This window comes from Daphnia magna, linkage group LG3, assembly GCF_020631705.1.
Source record: "Daphnia magna isolate NIES linkage group LG3, ASM2063170v1.1, whole genome shotgun sequence".
NCBI lineage: Eukaryota > Metazoa > Arthropoda > Branchiopoda > Diplostraca > Daphniidae > Daphnia > Daphnia magna.
In genome coordinates, this window is record NC_059184.1 from 10,997,180 (window position 1) to 11,013,369 (window position 16,190).

The window sequence follows — 16,190 nt, forward strand, 5'->3', positions numbered from 1 at the left end:
GCGGCCATGTCCCGGGCATTCGATCCACTTTGGGCCTTCCTACCCATCACAACACGCGCCAAAGAGCTGTTCCAAGCGACATGGAGGGAGAAGCGTGAGAAGACAACCATTGCAAACGGTGTATTGACTTCTCGTTTTGAACCAATCGGCTGTGACGAGCAACTTCCTGCGACAGTGCTGACCCAATGAAAAGACTGGGCTGCTGAACTTCACCTGCTGGAATCAATTTCGCTGACTCGCTGTTTTCGGCCCCAAGGATTTCCACTTGGAGAATCGAGCTTCGAACTTCATGTTTTCGCTGATGTGTCAACGGCTGCTTTCGGCGCAGTGGCATATATGAGAACGATAGCAGAAGGCAAAATCTGCACAAGCTTCATTTTGGCTAAATGCCATCTCGTCCCGCTTCAAACGATGAGAATCCCACGACTAGAGCTACAAGCTGCCGTCATGGCAGTAAGATTGGCAACAGCGCAGCGATATCTTAGGAAGAAACATACCGAACTCAAGCACCTCAAACTCGCCGTCACACAACTTACTCGGGGTAGCATGGAAAAAGAAGAAATCATTGATGCATCCGAGCTTTAAGAAGCACTAACAAAGTGCATTATCGTCGCCAATGAAGAATTTTTCCCAGACGACATCACCGCCATCCGAAGTGGAAAACAAATAGCCCGTAACTCAATTCTTCGTAAGGTAGACCGTTTTATAGATTCCGATGGACTACCAAAGACAAAAGGAAGGTTAGAACATGCGGAGATGCCCGAATACGCGCGCCAGAAGATTATAATCAGACCGCAGCATCCGCTTTCCTCTCTAATAATTGCCGACTCGCATAACAAGGTGCTACATTCAGGAGAGGAACGGACACTGAGTGAAGTACGCTGGTCCTACTACCTTGTCGCAGGACAGCGCGCTATTCGCAAAATAATCAAGAGCTGCCGACAATGCAAAATTGCAAGAGCAAAACCGCAACCGCCGATGATGGCAAATCTCCCAAAAGACGGGTTTCAAGGTTTCCGACAAGCTTTTACAAATAGTGGCCTAGATTTTTTTGGCCCCATCACAGTCGTCATCGGGCGTCGATCGGAGAAGCGATACGGGCTACTAATCACCTGCTTAGTGACTCGAGCCGTACACCTGGAGGTGGTGCACTCTATGACCTCAGATTTATTCATCATGGCGCTCCGGCGTTTCATTGTCTACCGCGGAAAGCCCGACGTCATCTTCAGCGAAAACGGTACAAATATCGTCGCTGGAGAGAGAGAACTACGAGAAGGCCTAGCAAATCTGAACGCAAGAAAGGTCAGAGAAGAACTGGCTATCCAAGCCATTAGCTGGCGGTTCTCCCCGCCTTCCAGCCCTCACTTTGGTGGAGCCTGGGAAAGGCTAGTTCAATCCAGCAAATGAGCCCTGTGAGTCGTCTTTCAAGACCGAACTGTCACTGACGAAGTTTTGTCTACGGTGTTTGCCGAAGTCATGTCCCTTTTGAATGGTCGGCCACTTACTAATGTATCGACAGACCCAGACGAGCCAGAGGCATTAACACCAAACCACTTCATCATAGTTGGACACCAGGGCCAGTATAATCCGCCAGACTGCGAAGATGCATTTGGCGGTTTGACGCGACGCCGCTGGAAGCAGTCACAATTTACCGTTAATCAGTACTGGCGTAGGTGGATGAAAGAGTGTGTGCCGAATTTGATTGAGCGTGAAAAAATTTTCCGTTCATCTCGCCAGCTCTAAGTCGGCGACGAAGTGCTTGTTATTGACGAGGATTACCACAAAAGGGAAAACCTGGCAACAATGGATGGCAGAGAGGAAAGAAGATGGGGGGCGTGCCCATGAGAACAGTGAGAAAAAACCCCTTCGGAAGATGGTCGATAAAATCGTGCTCGCTAGTTTATCAGACAGAAATTCAAGTGCTATTAGAAGAATACAATTGTGCCAGACTTACTCCTTCTATCTTCCGAGTGATTATTCCCTTAACTATTGTGGATCACAGAGCAATCTGCCACAAATGTTATTCTTACATAAAGGAGCTGCTTCAAGAAGGGACAATTCTCCTTTACCCAGCCTTGAACATGTGGAATTCCAGGATTTGTGTGGAATTTGGTTTGAAGACCGCCAAATGGCAGTTCAAGTCAGTTCAAGATAGTGGTTTTCAAATGATTTTTGACCCTATAATTAAAGTTTTTGAACCTAATTCTGTGGTTAATTGTCAAAACATACGCCAAGAAATAATTAAAGTGGCATCTGATAGACGCGCTTCTATTTCCAAAGAGGTAGCAGGGAAACTCTTATGTGTGAAATTTGACTGTTGCACACGTCTTGATCGTCATATACTTGGAATATACATCCAATATGCTGAAAAAGGTAAAATAGTTCAAAAACACTTGGAATGATAGTAGTATATGGGAGACATACAGGAGAACATGTAAAAGAATTGATTCTGGAGTGCATCTCCAGTTAAGGGATTTCTGCTTTCAGATTTATTCTCTTACAACTGATAACGGCAGCAACATGATAAAATCTATGCAACTTTTCTTAGATGGCGACGAAGGAAAAGAAGAAATTGATTTTGATGAACATGACATAAATGATGACGAAGAAAAAGAAGAACTTGTTATTAACGAACTCTCGGAAAGTATTCGCGATGTTGTGCGTGGATTTCGGTGTGCAGCGCACCCATTACAAATCGCAGTGCTGGACGGGTTTAAATTGAAATCTGTTAACAGATTAATTGCAAAAGCCCGTGCGGCGATAAAAGCTTTAAAAAATCTGGTGTTTATGGTTTCGATTCGGCGTAGTTAACTGAAAAAACAACACTTGATGGGAAAACCACGTGTAATATAAATAACTGTCGTATGTCCCTTTTTTTGAATTATTTTTTTATAACGACAGGTGGAACCCGACACTTGAGATGCTAGCTCGTCTTCTTGAGCTTCGGGACTTCATCACCGAAACAGAAAATTCTCGTGCAGATTTAAAGATCCGTGAGATTCAATGGGTTGGCATCCAGGGGATATCTTCCGTTCTCGAGCCGGCCCGAAAAGCATCAGTCAGGTTGCAAATGGAACAGCTGACCATAGGGGATTTTTACTAACTGTTGACGTCGTGTAAAATGGAGGTAGAAGAAATCGACACAGTATTTGCGAAAGCTTTTTCCGCGGCTCTTCGAACACGGGAAAATATGTTGATGGATAATGACATTTTTCGATCAGCTATATATCTAGATCCCCTATTTAAGGTTAATTGTAAAATAAAATAGATTCGCTTTGTATAACTAATAGTAACTTGTTTTGCTTATTAAGTAATTCTATCTACTGATGAGAGGGTAAAAGCCAAAGCTTATTTGATCAATCCGTGGCAAACTGTCCATCAAATAAGGTTAGACAGAGAATCTAACAATAACTCTTTCCCACACGGACAAGTTGAGTCTTTCATTGAGCCTCTTGATATGTTGGAATCAGCCTTGCGGGAACGTGAAAATTCAATCGTTTCTCCAACATTCATCATTGAAAACAAATGAATCGACCACCTTTTGGAAAACTTTGAAGGTCACCCGTGAATAAATGCGACTGAAAATGTACTGGAGTGGTGGTATAATGCACGAACTGACATGCCAGAATTATTTATTCTTCTCGAAATTGTTCATGGGGTCCCTGTTACTCAAGTCAGCGTAGAAAGATGTTTCTCTAGCCTCAAGTTTGTTCTTTCTGCTAATCGAAATAATTTGACTCCTTCAATATTAGAGGACATTCTTTTGATTCGATGCAATTAAAAATTAGAAAAATAATCTATCAATACATGTTCGGTTCGAAGATTAATTTGAATTCAGTGGGCTTCAGTTGTTAGGTTCTAAGTTTGATCTCGAGTAAGAAACGGCTTCGTTGGAACGATCTCTGCCTTCTCTTATTGTTTTTTAAAGGGATCTTATAGGCCCCCCCCCCATTTTTCATGAAAAAAACGCCACTCTTCCTATCCTTACACTGAAACCACGATATCAGAAAAGAAACGGCCAGTTCTCTTTGTGTTAAGGTGAAAACTGAAATCAAAAACAGACATTTCGGTTTTCAAACTATCTGAAACAGAATGGTCAGAGAAAGCGATATTTTTCAGAGGTTTGTGTCGCTGTAAACAACAAAGCTTTCGGTTTTCCGTGGACAGACCTATGTCCGTCCAAAATTGCCACCTGGAAGAAACGTTTACAAGCCTAGATCGGACATAGAACCGATCTCTGCCACTAGATCATCTGATCTTTTGACTGGTGGAGATCGGGCTATAGTCCGTTCTCGGATGTAGTCTGTGTTGCGCTTTGCGGTAGCGAACCGAGAAATTTGGGCCTTTCAGGCGAATGCAAAGAGGTCAGTGTCCACTTGCCTGCCACTTTCCGGAACTCCTCTGATAAAAGCATCCAATCGCCTCAGTCTAAAGATCTCAGAGACTCTTCGTCAGCAATTATGTTGGTGTTTTTCGGTAAATGAGAATCCAGAATGGAAATTTTATGGTCTTTGCCCCATAAGGCTATTTGAGCGGTGATGTTGGAAAGCGCCTTAGAATGGGTTCCTCCGCATTTGTTAATATATGCGACGGCGGTGGAAAATTGTCCAAGAAAAGGTGGATCAAAATGTTAGCGGATGAAGCTGTAAAACTCTGAAGCGCGAACAAAGCGCTCGTCAATTCAAGCTCGTTGATGTGACGAAATTTGTCTGGTAATTGCCATGGACCGCGACAACGGGATCCATCACAGACAGCATTCCAACCATGGAGAGAGGCACCAGAAAAAATAAAGAGATCTGGTGCATCAGGAAAAAAGGATTACCGATTTTAAATGCGTCGCCCACCAGAGTAGATCTGCTCTTGCCTCCGGCGTCAGTCAGACAGATCTATCCATGTCGTCATGGGAGGGGGAAATGTAAAACGACTGCAATTTACGATGATGCCCTTCGACGAATGGCACCGTGGGAAGAACCCAAGAATAATTTCCCACGATTTTCGTCAGATCTCGAAAGCTTACTCACCCAGACTTGCCCGACCGAAGGGAGTCTAAACAGAGCTTTAAAATGGCATCGACTTTTCCCTCGGGTAGAGCGAGGGAGAGGAGATTCGAGTTGATTATCATACCGAGATATTCCAGATTTTGACTTGGGTTTAGCTCAGATTTCAAACAATTAATGACGAACCAAAGAAATTCCAATACTGATACAACAAATTTTAACTCGCATTTAGGGCTTAGGCTGGGTAATGTTGCCTACCGAAACAATTTAGCTTATGTTCCAGCTGCCTGTGAATATTTACGTCGTTGTCAATGGAGTAGGTGTAGCCTTTCTGAATGTTATGCTGGAGATCGGTGTTCGATTCCAGATGAGGTGATGATTTTTGGTTACCTTACGTGAAATTCTCGTTCATTTATAAAACGAATTTTCATCGAGCAATATGTGCTTTTTTTGTTAATTAAATAATTAAAAAAATAATAATTCCCTTCGTTTTATAGTTATTAATATTCCCAGCATATTCGAATGAAGAATGTTATAATAGACGCCCAGCTAGAATCCATTGACAAGATTGAAGAATGAGACCAGCTTTTGATCCCCATGAAACAACAATTTCTTTCTTTATTGTACGGTATCCTGCACCAAAATCCGAACACCGATTTAATTTTTGAAAGTCACCTATTGGCGGGGTAAAGGGTTTTTTGTTTGTTTTTATTTATGAGGGAGGGTAGACGGGGTGATGGACACATAGTACAGGGTTGGGTAAGTCTAGAAATTTTTTTAATGCCTTCAAGTATTACGCTTTAAGGCAAGTAACAGGTCGGGACATTTTTGCAACCTGGTTGGTGGTGCGTTTCCTTAAACCGACCATTGGAAATATTAGACTTAGGCTGTGTAATATTCCTTACCCAAATAAATTAGATAGCTGCCTGTGTACAATTATGTCGAAACCGATGGCACATGTGTGGAGCCTCTGATTGCGACGCCGTAGATCAGTGTTCGATTTCCGATAAGGAATTGCGAAATATTTGGTATCTTTATAGACTAAGAGACAGCTATCAACTCATGTCAAACCTAAGGGTAAAAGCTTTGACGTATGCTACCGTTAGATGGAGGTCTAAGTAAGACTTAAACCCATCTCTGTCGGCTGGCATCGGACGCGTTCCCCCCGTGACGGGTCGTGAAAGTCGGCAAAAAGGACGTTTTTTGTCATACCGCGCGGCATGGATTAAAAAACCATCAATAGATTAAGAAAATTACGCTGCTTTTTAGGGTGTTTGAACAGACGCCTTGTCGGGCCGTTTTACACCAAAACAGACGTTTTTGAAAATGTGTCAATTTTACGGTTTTTGTCAAAGTAAGGGAAAAACAAACCAATAACATCCCTAAATAGATCAGCTCCTACTTGTTAATTTAGCATCAAAGCAGACGTAATTATCTGCCGTTTTGTTCGAAGCAGAATCAATTTATCTGGGAGATTCCTCCTGTCACATTTAATTTACCTGGAACGGCAACCTCGCATCCTACCCGCCAAATTTGGAAAAATGTTTTTTTTTACAACTGCATTTTATTTATGTAAATAGATTTTCTCGTAACAAATTTTTTATTCACTTTAATCTATTTGACACAAGTTTTTACGATCAACATCCTCTTTGGATAGGGGGAAGGGATGAAGTGAGTTGAAACTGCTTTCATTATGCTTGACGGCAACTTGCCGTAGTCCTGAAGTGTAAGTGATGCACAGTGCACACACTACGTCACCACGCATATGATTTTAGCCGGTCTTATTGCGCTTAGCGGTACCTCACCATGACGCGTAGTTACGGATGGCATGTAGTGTATTACTCTCGCACCACACACACTACTGTCTCTACCGCCTAGGCGTGTTGATGATTTCTCCCATGGCGTTTGCAGCTGTTGCTACTTAAGTGTTTAAAAAAAACCTCCTTTTCGCTATTGAGCTCAGATTTGCCCGTGCTCGCATCTTGTGTATACTTGTACCGGGATATAAATAAACGGCCTATTTTATCTTACTCATACACTAGGTATCCAGTATAGTGGTGTTTTCGTGGCTCAGTCCAGTCATTTTGGCCATATGTGATTTCCATAGCTCTAAGGATGACATAAATTTCAGCTGTAAAGATTCCCCTCCCTCTGATGTCCCTTCCCTCATTATGTATACCGCATAAGGTTTTTTTTATCTTCTTTAGCTGATTTATTGATGTAAGCCCTTCTTGTTGGCCTAAGATTGCATTCAAGTTCTTGGTTAAGGATTTTAGCAGCAGCTTAGTTTGATTTGCTCCCTTTTTTTAAATAGGGGAGAATTTGAGTTCTGTTTGTGGTAGACTCGGCTGTCCAAGTATGACTGAGGCTAGGCCTCTTTGTATTTCATCAGTATGCCGCTAGTGGCGCTAGTAGGTATACAACATCTTTTCCTTTCACAACACGACAAACGGACAAACGAAGGACAAAGAACGACAAAGAGGCACAAGTAAGGGACCGTCATATAGAACCAAACAACACGAAACAGGACATTTTGTTGATAGGGGCTGTCACTCTTGAACCACTTCGGACTGTTCGGCTGGAACTAGACTAGTCGATTCGGCCGCTGGTTCGGCTCCCAAGTTTGCATCTGCGACCTGCCCGGCCAGATCAGGAGGTCGAGCTGGACTCAACGAGACGGACCGGCGCTGCGCTGTCAATAAGGTCTGACGTTGCTCTGCCAACCTGGAACTACTCCTGGAACTCGATGGCCAGATTTTGGCCGTTCGCGGCTTGTGAACAGCTTGACGAGGGGCACGAACAGGAAGTGCAGGGACGGGCAGCATGATGACTGGTGGAGCCGGCGGTAAAGCTGCTGGAACTGGCGGCAGTGCTTGTGGAACCGGCGGCAGAGCTGGCGGCTGAACTACAGCCTGTGGCTGTGATGATACAATAGGCCGTGGCAATGATAGGGTCGGAAATGAAAACACCGACTGTTGCCTGCTGGGAGAAGGTGTCTTGAGACGATTTGGCTGGTGTTGCTCAGCTGATAATTTAGGGGGAACTGCCTTCTGATTTTGAGCAGTGGCCCTTGCAGGATGAATAACAGGATCTCCCTTGCAGCAATTAATGGCTCTTCGATTTCTTCTAAAATCACGGCCAGCGAGAGTTGTGACGACATAAGAGTCCGGCTGTTGGCATACCATCTTGACGTTTCCGCGTACCCAGTTTTTTCCTAAACGTACTCTGACTGGCTGACCGACCGTTAGCATGGAGTATCGAGACGGACGGGCTGCTTTTTGATGATAGGTCGCCGATGCTTGACGACGCTTTAATGCTGCCGCTACAGCTCCCGATGAGACGTTTTGATGCCGTAAAGACTCAGCCAAAAATGGCAAACTTCCTCGTAGATTCCGTGACTGCAACAAAACCGATGGGGACGGCAATCCACCTCCAACAGGAGTGGAACGAATTGCTCGGAGCGTGTCCTGGAGCGTGCGACCATCCTCCATTGACTTGATGAACGCCGCTTTCACTGTTTGTACCGATCGCTCCGCCAGACCATTTGACTCTGGATAAAATGGACTTGACGTGACATGGGATACGGCAAGATGACGGGCGAACGCACGGAAGTCAGCGCTGCCAAATTGTGGTCCATTATCCGACACAAGCACTTCCGGCACTCCAAAATCTGAGAATAGTTTATCCAATTCTTTGATTGTGGCTGCACTTGTAGTGGAAGACATTTCTACGACACTGGGCCATTTACTAAAGTAATCAACAGCCAATAAATAGTCTTTACCCCGTAGCTGAAAGAAATCCGTTGCCACACGTTGAAAGGGGTATTCTGGAACTTCGACCGGATAATGCTGTTGATGTGGATTTTGGTGGCGCCGCTCTTGACATATTCGACATCCGGCTACAAGGTTGCGTATTCCTTCGACATATCCGGGCCAGTAGGCAACTGACTTGGCTCTTTCGAGACATTTTGACTCTCCAAAGTGGCCATCGTGAATCTGCTTTAACATTTCTGACTGCAGTGAGACGGGAACAACTACCTGATGTCCACGTAGTAGCAGACCTCCAGCTGTCGATAAACTGGCCCTTTCCGACCAAAATGGCTTTGCCGGCACCGGGCAATCTCGCTTGTGATTGGGCCATCCATTTTCCACTAATCCAACGACGAGCTGCAACGTAGGATCACTCTGAGTTGCCTTAGCATACTTTTCTTTAACCGTTTCTTCTGGGATGACGTAGCTGAGCATTGCGTGAACATATTCTTCGTTTATTTGCGACTGATCCGTTGCATATTCCTGGGTGTCTGGCGCTCTGCTGAGCGTATCTGCCAGAACGAGTTCCTTTCCGGGCCTGTAGAAAAGTTGGTAACTGTAAACCTGCAGCTGTAGTCGCATCCGCTGGATTCGGGGGGAGCACAATCCAATTGGCTTATCAACCAATCCAACCAGGGGCTTGTGATCAGTTTCTACTGTCACCTGATTTCCGTAGACGTAGTGATGGAAGTGTGTCATGCCGAACTGTACTGCTAACAACTCCTTTTCAATTTGGGCATAGCGACGCTGTGTGTCCGTCAATGACCGGGACGCGAACTCAATGGGTTGACCGGCTTGCAGCAGTACAGCTCCAAGGCCATAAGGAGACGCGTCGACTGAGACCGTCACCGGCAACTTCTGATCAAATAAACGCAAGACGGGCGCTGTACTGACAAGTTCTTTGACGGATTTTAAAATGAGGGCGCTGCTGCTGTCCCACACCCACTCAACGTCACTTTTTAGCAAATCACGCAATGGTTTAGTTAGAGGTGACAAGTGTTCACAAAACTTTGATAAATAATTCACCATTCCTAACAGCCGCTGTAATTCTTCTTTGGAGCTCGGTTCTTTAAACGCCGTAATGGCACTTACTTTGGCTGGATCCGGCTTTAATTGTTGAAAAGAGATTACATGACCGATCCATGGCAACTCGGGGAGGAGAAACTTGCACTTGCTAGCATTAAGCTTGAGGTTCACTTTTACACAGCGATCAAATACTGCTGTCAAACGCTGGTCGTGTTCTGCTCGAGTCTCTCCCCACACGAAAAAATCGTCTAAATAAATTTCAACGCCTTCAAGGTCTCCAAAGAACTGATCCATTGTCTGTTGATACACTTCCGGTGCCGAAGAGATGCCAAATGGTAAACGCAGGAATCGATAACGCCCGAATGGTGTTGCGAACGTCGTCATATAACTGGATTCCTCCGTCAGCGGAATTTGTAGAAACCCGGATGTTGCATCTAGTGAGGAGAAATACTTGGCTTTGCCAATGCGGGCAAACAACTCTTGTGCTGTCGGAACTGGATAGTGTTGACGCTTAATTTCTTTGTTTAAATCGACCGGATCAAGGCAAATTCGGACGTCGCCATCAGATTTTTGTATTGCTAACATGGGATTAACCCACTCGGTCGGCTCCGTCACTTTGCAGACTAACTTCAATTTTTCCATGTCATCGAGCTTCTTTTTAACTGGATCTCGTAGCTTAAACGGCACTCGTCTTGGCGGACGAACAACCGACACGTAATCTTCTTTGAGTTTGATCTGATGCTCCACTGGCAATTTGCCAATACCAGTGAAAACATTTTGATACTTTTTAAACTCACTTGGTAAGGTTGACTCCGCTCTGCTGCTGTCTCCTAATGCGTCTACTTGTTGACGTGCAGATGGTTGAACAAGGCCAAGTTCACGGCAGCTGGGCAAACCCAGGATGGGCACTTTTTCTTCTTCAATTACTATGACACGTAGCGTATACCGCTTTTTCTTAAAGCACACGACGACGTCTTGTTGCCCAAGGACATTTAACGACTGACCAGTATACGTGCGTACTTGCGGACCAGGCTGTAGCTGTGACTTTGAACGATTCACTTTTTCAAACCAATGACGAGACAACACATTACACGAAGCACCCGTGTCCACTTTGAAAGTTATTGGACAATCACTGATCAAAAGTTCAACGTTCCACTGCGAGCCATGGCGATCACTCAACGAGTGAATAACGTAGTGGTCCAAACTAGCAACATTTTCTTCGTTGTTGCACACTTTCTCAAAATGGTTGGGCTTACCACATTTCGTGCACTGTTTTCCGTAAGCTGGACAGCGACGCCTAGCATGACTGCCACCACACCACTTACAATTTGTGATCTGTCCGCCACTTCCGCGATGTTCAGACTTGTCTGCTGAACCACGTCGGTCCGACTGGCCATGCCCCGAGGGCTTCGACTGCTTGAATTTTTCCAAGGTCAATCTATTGACCGCCTCTGCTGACATTTTTTCGGCTATTGATGACGATGTTTCACACGCTCGAACAATTTCAACCGCCTTCGCCAATGTTAATTGAGGGTCGAACAACAATTTCTCACGTGTTTGAATGTCTGCTACACCGATAACAATTTGATCACGCAGTATAGAGTCACGTTGCGTATCATACTCACACGTTGCGATAAGGGACTGAAGTTCCAATAAAAACGATTCACATGACTCACCCTCTCGTTGATGACGAGTGAGAAACTTGTAACGTTCAAAAGTTTGACTTTTCCGGGGTTGAAAATGACCATCAAACTTGGCCAAGACTGGAGCTATTTTGTTCTCATCACCAGCTGTTGTCCACGTGAACGTCTCGTAAATTCGGAGCCCTTCTTGGCCTAGCAACGTGAGCAATACGCCCACTTGAACATCTTCGTCGTCTTTGTTTTTCTTTGTGGCCTTTAAATACCACATAAATTGCTTTTTCCAAAGTGCCCACTTAGAAGGTAGATCACCATCAAACGAAAAGGATGACGGTGGATGCAATTCACTCGCCATGCTGAATAATTGGAGTGATCGATCGACTTTACTTCTGACACCATGTGGTAGACTCGGCTGTCCAAGTATGACTGAGGCTAGGCCTCTTTGTATTTCATCAGTATGCCGCTAGTGGCGCTAGTAGGTATACAACACTGTTTGTGGTTTTCGCCTTGGTTGCCCAGCGTGTTGGGTTTACTGCAGGATTTCTTTGAAAGGATCGATACCAGTGAGTGTTATATGCTCTGTTGCTAGTTTAAGTGCGGGGGTGTTTCGATTTTTTCATGTTTTGGGGGATTTTCTATAGTCACTGGATGTTGTATAGAGTGGATGGTTTCAGGATTTGTATCCCGTAAGGCCAGTTACTGCTGGCGCAGAGGGTCAGTCGGGACTTACGGGGGTGAGCCTGCCAGACTGTTCTACCTTTACACGAATAAACTGTTTCTTAAGGGCCGTATCACGTTGTAAGGACAATAGCTGTCGCCTTATCGGGCTATGGCTTATTGGCAGAGAGTTCTCCAAACAAAACTGTGGCTTTTCGAGCTAAGCACGACGCATTCGGAACGACGCCATTGGGAATAATTGGGATGTCACCAGGCCATCTTCTAGTTTGTCACATAGAAACTGAATGATTGGAATTATTTGGTTGACGTCGAAATCACCAGGAACGACGTTCTGTGGATTGAGTGTCACGCTGGCGGCTATATTTTTAGCAAATGTTTGTAAGTTTTGAACAGATGCTGTTTGGAGTGCTAATTGGTGTTTGCGCGATCTTACGCCTCCATTTTGACCCATGTCTAGCAGTCGGGTAAGGAGATCTACTGTGACGTGTGCGTTTAAATTGAGATATTTTGGTTCCAAGCAAGCAAAATTGATATAAATCTGAAGAGATAAAAGCTTCGGTCAAACAATTTGCATTTTAAAAACACTACTAGAGTAATGAGTACCTTTGACATTTCAATCTAGATTTCTTCTGAAATTTTGACCCAACATGGAAATGAAAGGCAATCCAGTAACTGAGACAACAGCCACTGACGATCATCTGGAGGATCACAGTGCTTTGAAATGAAATGATTGTCTCGCAGTAATTTCTGTATTACAAAAATGTTGGAATTAACCAAGAAAAAGAAACACATGCACATTAAGAACTATGATACCTGCACACCCATCAGTCCTAGTTTGAGCAAGTTGCCTGAGTTGGAGATGAGAGCAGAATGCAGAGCGACAAAACATTTTTCTCTGAGTTCATGTGGTGTGCTCTGCAGTAGTCCAGTTTGAGATTCCTTTCGTTTCTGGGAATGAAAATAGGTAAAGAAAATAATTGTTCTTTTACAGTCAGAAAATTAATAGTAAATATTATTCATATCCAAAGCTACTTGACTCTGTTGCTTGATGTGCAAGAAGTCACGTCTGAGGGCTTGCAAATCCCGAATGGGGCATTTCAGAACGTTCTCAATGGCCATTTTACACTCTTGAGATCAAGAGAACTTTCCTGATATATTTCCCTTTTATAAGAAGAGGCGAAATGACGAAGAAATACAAAAAATTTTTTTTTTTTTTTACTGGGGCACTGAGGAGTTCATCTGGTGGCCAGACTTTTCTTCAGTTTATGGACGTCGCTTAGCTCTTGGACAAGCAATACTCTCGTTCGATTTTACAAAAAAACCAAATGGCGGTTAAGCTTCCGTAGTTTCACAGATGAAATATACAGGATTCGCCCAATTCTTCACAAAGACAAACGGGACGAATGGTGGATAATTCAATTCTTGCGGATGTGAAACTACGGGTGCAACACCTCTGTTGGTGGTGAGGGAAGAAGATTCAAAAGGTTTACATTCATCGGTCACATAAGCGTTCATTGAATTCAGGGTTGGTAGTTGGATAAGTGGCACATGTATCCCGATCCATTCCTTGGTAGAAATGGGCAACCCATCAGGGTCGTTTTCGTCCAGCTTAAACCAATGAACCTTATTAACCTCCTGTAATGCCTTTTTGGCCTCATACTGGGCCTTCTTCTTCTTAGAACGTCTAGCGTTCAGAGCTCTGTTATTCTGTTTGCGAATCTGTCTTCGCCGCTCCTCATCCACTGATTCTTCCGGAATCGTATCCAGTTTCGGTGTGAAACGTTGCCTGGTGTTAACTTGTGTGTGCATGATAATGGCGGCTGTAGGGCTGCGTTGTTCGAGCTCTTCTTGAATGATGGTGTTTTCAAGAAGCTCAAATGCACGCAGCTCTACCTCCTCAATCGGGTCCAACACAAGGGCAGGTAAATACGTCAATCCGTCGAGAATCAATTACTCCATGATTTCAAATTCCCACAAATCACCTTCCTCTTCAGGATCCAGCATTAGGCCCACTCGGAGCTCGTTATCAGCAGGCGCAAGGTTAATCCGTTGATGAGTTACCAGATCTAGATGGTCCAGTGACACTTGACGACGGCAGTTGGGAACGAGTTGCCTTTCAACACCACGCAATCCCAACCGCTGCCGTCCTGCATCATCGAGACGAATCAAACGAACGGGGATCTTGGAGGGAATTGATTGCTGCTGGTTAAGGGCAAAATAATGCGAAAGAGGAAGGATCGCCTGTGATGCTAATTTCGTCACTCGTCTTACCGGAATTCGCGAATGAAAGCCAGTGTTTCCAACGACACTAATGGTCACAGAAGGCGAAACGATTTTGTTCGCTGCGGATGGTTTCGCTACTCGAAAACTGATCACGCGACTACGAACGTGGGCAAAGTCCTTCTTTGTGCCAGGAAGAGGCTTGATCGCCAAACACTGATTTTTCGCAGGCATTTTCACTTGACAAGGTAAGCAGATCACAGTGAAAATAAATCACAATTTAATAAAAAAAACTCGAAACTATGTTCATTTGCAAAAATTGAGAATATTACTTAACGTAACAATAAGTATTCAAGAATTAATTATTTTTCTTATATGCGTACCGTGCCCCCAATGTCATACCAGCAATGTCAATCTTTCGCTTTATGTTAATTTTTTTACTTGAAAATTTAGTCTGACATCTTTTATTTTATAGTTAACATTATTACAAACATTTTTCGATTCTAGTTCAACGCAAAATCGTTTATTTTTCCTTATTTTATAATTAGATAATTCAACTTTTTCGTCATCATTCCCAGCCGATTCATCACCAGCCCTTGGACACCGATATTGCGCAATCACCAAATTGCGTCGTACGTGGTATACCATTTTTTTCCCCCTTTGTTTTCGTGATGGGAATGGTAAGATTGAATGATTGATTCAAGATAAGATTGAATTTCGTGGATCGTATATGTGCCATCGTTCCACTTGTTTCCGCTACCGATGTGCTTCTCGGAGTCAAAACACTCCAGACAGGTATATCATTATTCCCGATCACCATAACAACCATCTTACTTATGGTTCTATTTATGAGTAGTTCTGTCGGTAATCTGGGATTCCATTGCGCAAAGTCTTCATCGCTTGAAGTACAATCATCCTAGGAAAAAGAAAATCTTTCGAATTAATTATGTACAGTATTCATTTATTCTTTATAAAATCGAATACCGTTTATTATTTTTGCCTTCCACCCTCTCTGAATAAGAGTAGCAGGGTTCTTTATTTTCCCAGAAACTTGGCGGTGGTTAAATTAGTATTATTCGGAAGAATGGCCAAGTCAATGTGTTGGATCCCAAAAGAAGAAATTAAAATATTGATGACAGAAATGATGAAAATGAAGACAACAACCAAGTCTTTCAAAATAACTGCTGACCGGTGGGTATCATCGTTATTGATATTCACGGTTCCAATTACTAGAAATAGGATGCCAACAATCACCTGAATAGGAAAAGGTAATTATGCTTCGCCATTCTCACAATTTGACTATCTGCTAGTTTTATGAAACATCATTGCGGCAGGGAAGGTATATGACTTTCTCGCTAATAACGAAATGGTTCCGTATAGCGCAACTCTCAAAAAATCAATCGAAGCGCAGCGTGCCATTTGTTTATTGACTCGTAACAGTGGTACATTTTAAGGTCCATTTTGCTACTAGCTCGATAAAATCGATCAGGCTTTTGTGCAGGACTGAGCAAGTAAAGGGATGGCAATAATGATATCTTGGTGTTAACTATCTATTGAGAAAGAACTACTCGTTATATTTACGATCTGCAGCGAAGGGTATCTTTAAGCAATCTATGATAGCAATAGCGAGCGAGAAGGCCAAGACCAGATAGTTGAGCTTATTGGTCGACACAGATTTGCAGTAAAGCCAGTTGTTCATTATGCAGATGGTAACGACGGCGAGGCCCAGCATCACCTGCAGTGGCGTGTATACATAGCAATGAAGTCGTTCAGCAAAATTCAATCGAATGTCAGTCCATTGTTACGTTTTATTAGATATC

The 16,190-nt window shown here is 43.7% G+C and overlaps 1 protein-coding gene and 1 long non-coding RNA gene across 2 annotated transcripts; one reads left to right on the forward strand and one right to left on the reverse strand.

Annotated features, from left to right (window-relative positions):
- Positions 1-7,546: 7,546 nt before the first annotated feature.
- LOC123470682 (uncharacterized protein K02A2.6-like) lies at positions 7,547-11,827 on the reverse strand. Its single transcript, XM_045171233.1, has one exon. The coding sequence runs from the start codon at positions 11,825-11,827 to the stop codon at positions 7,547-7,549; it is 4,281 nt and encodes a 1,426-aa protein (XP_045027168.1).
- Positions 11,828-15,250: 3,423 nt separating this feature from the next.
- LOC116935586 lies at positions 15,251-15,493 on the forward strand. Its single transcript, XR_006644005.1, has 2 exons — positions 15,251-15,318; positions 15,397-15,493. It is a non-coding gene; the product is annotated as an uncharacterized LOC116935586 (long non-coding RNA).
- The last annotated feature ends 697 nt before the right edge of the window (positions 15,494-16,190 follow it).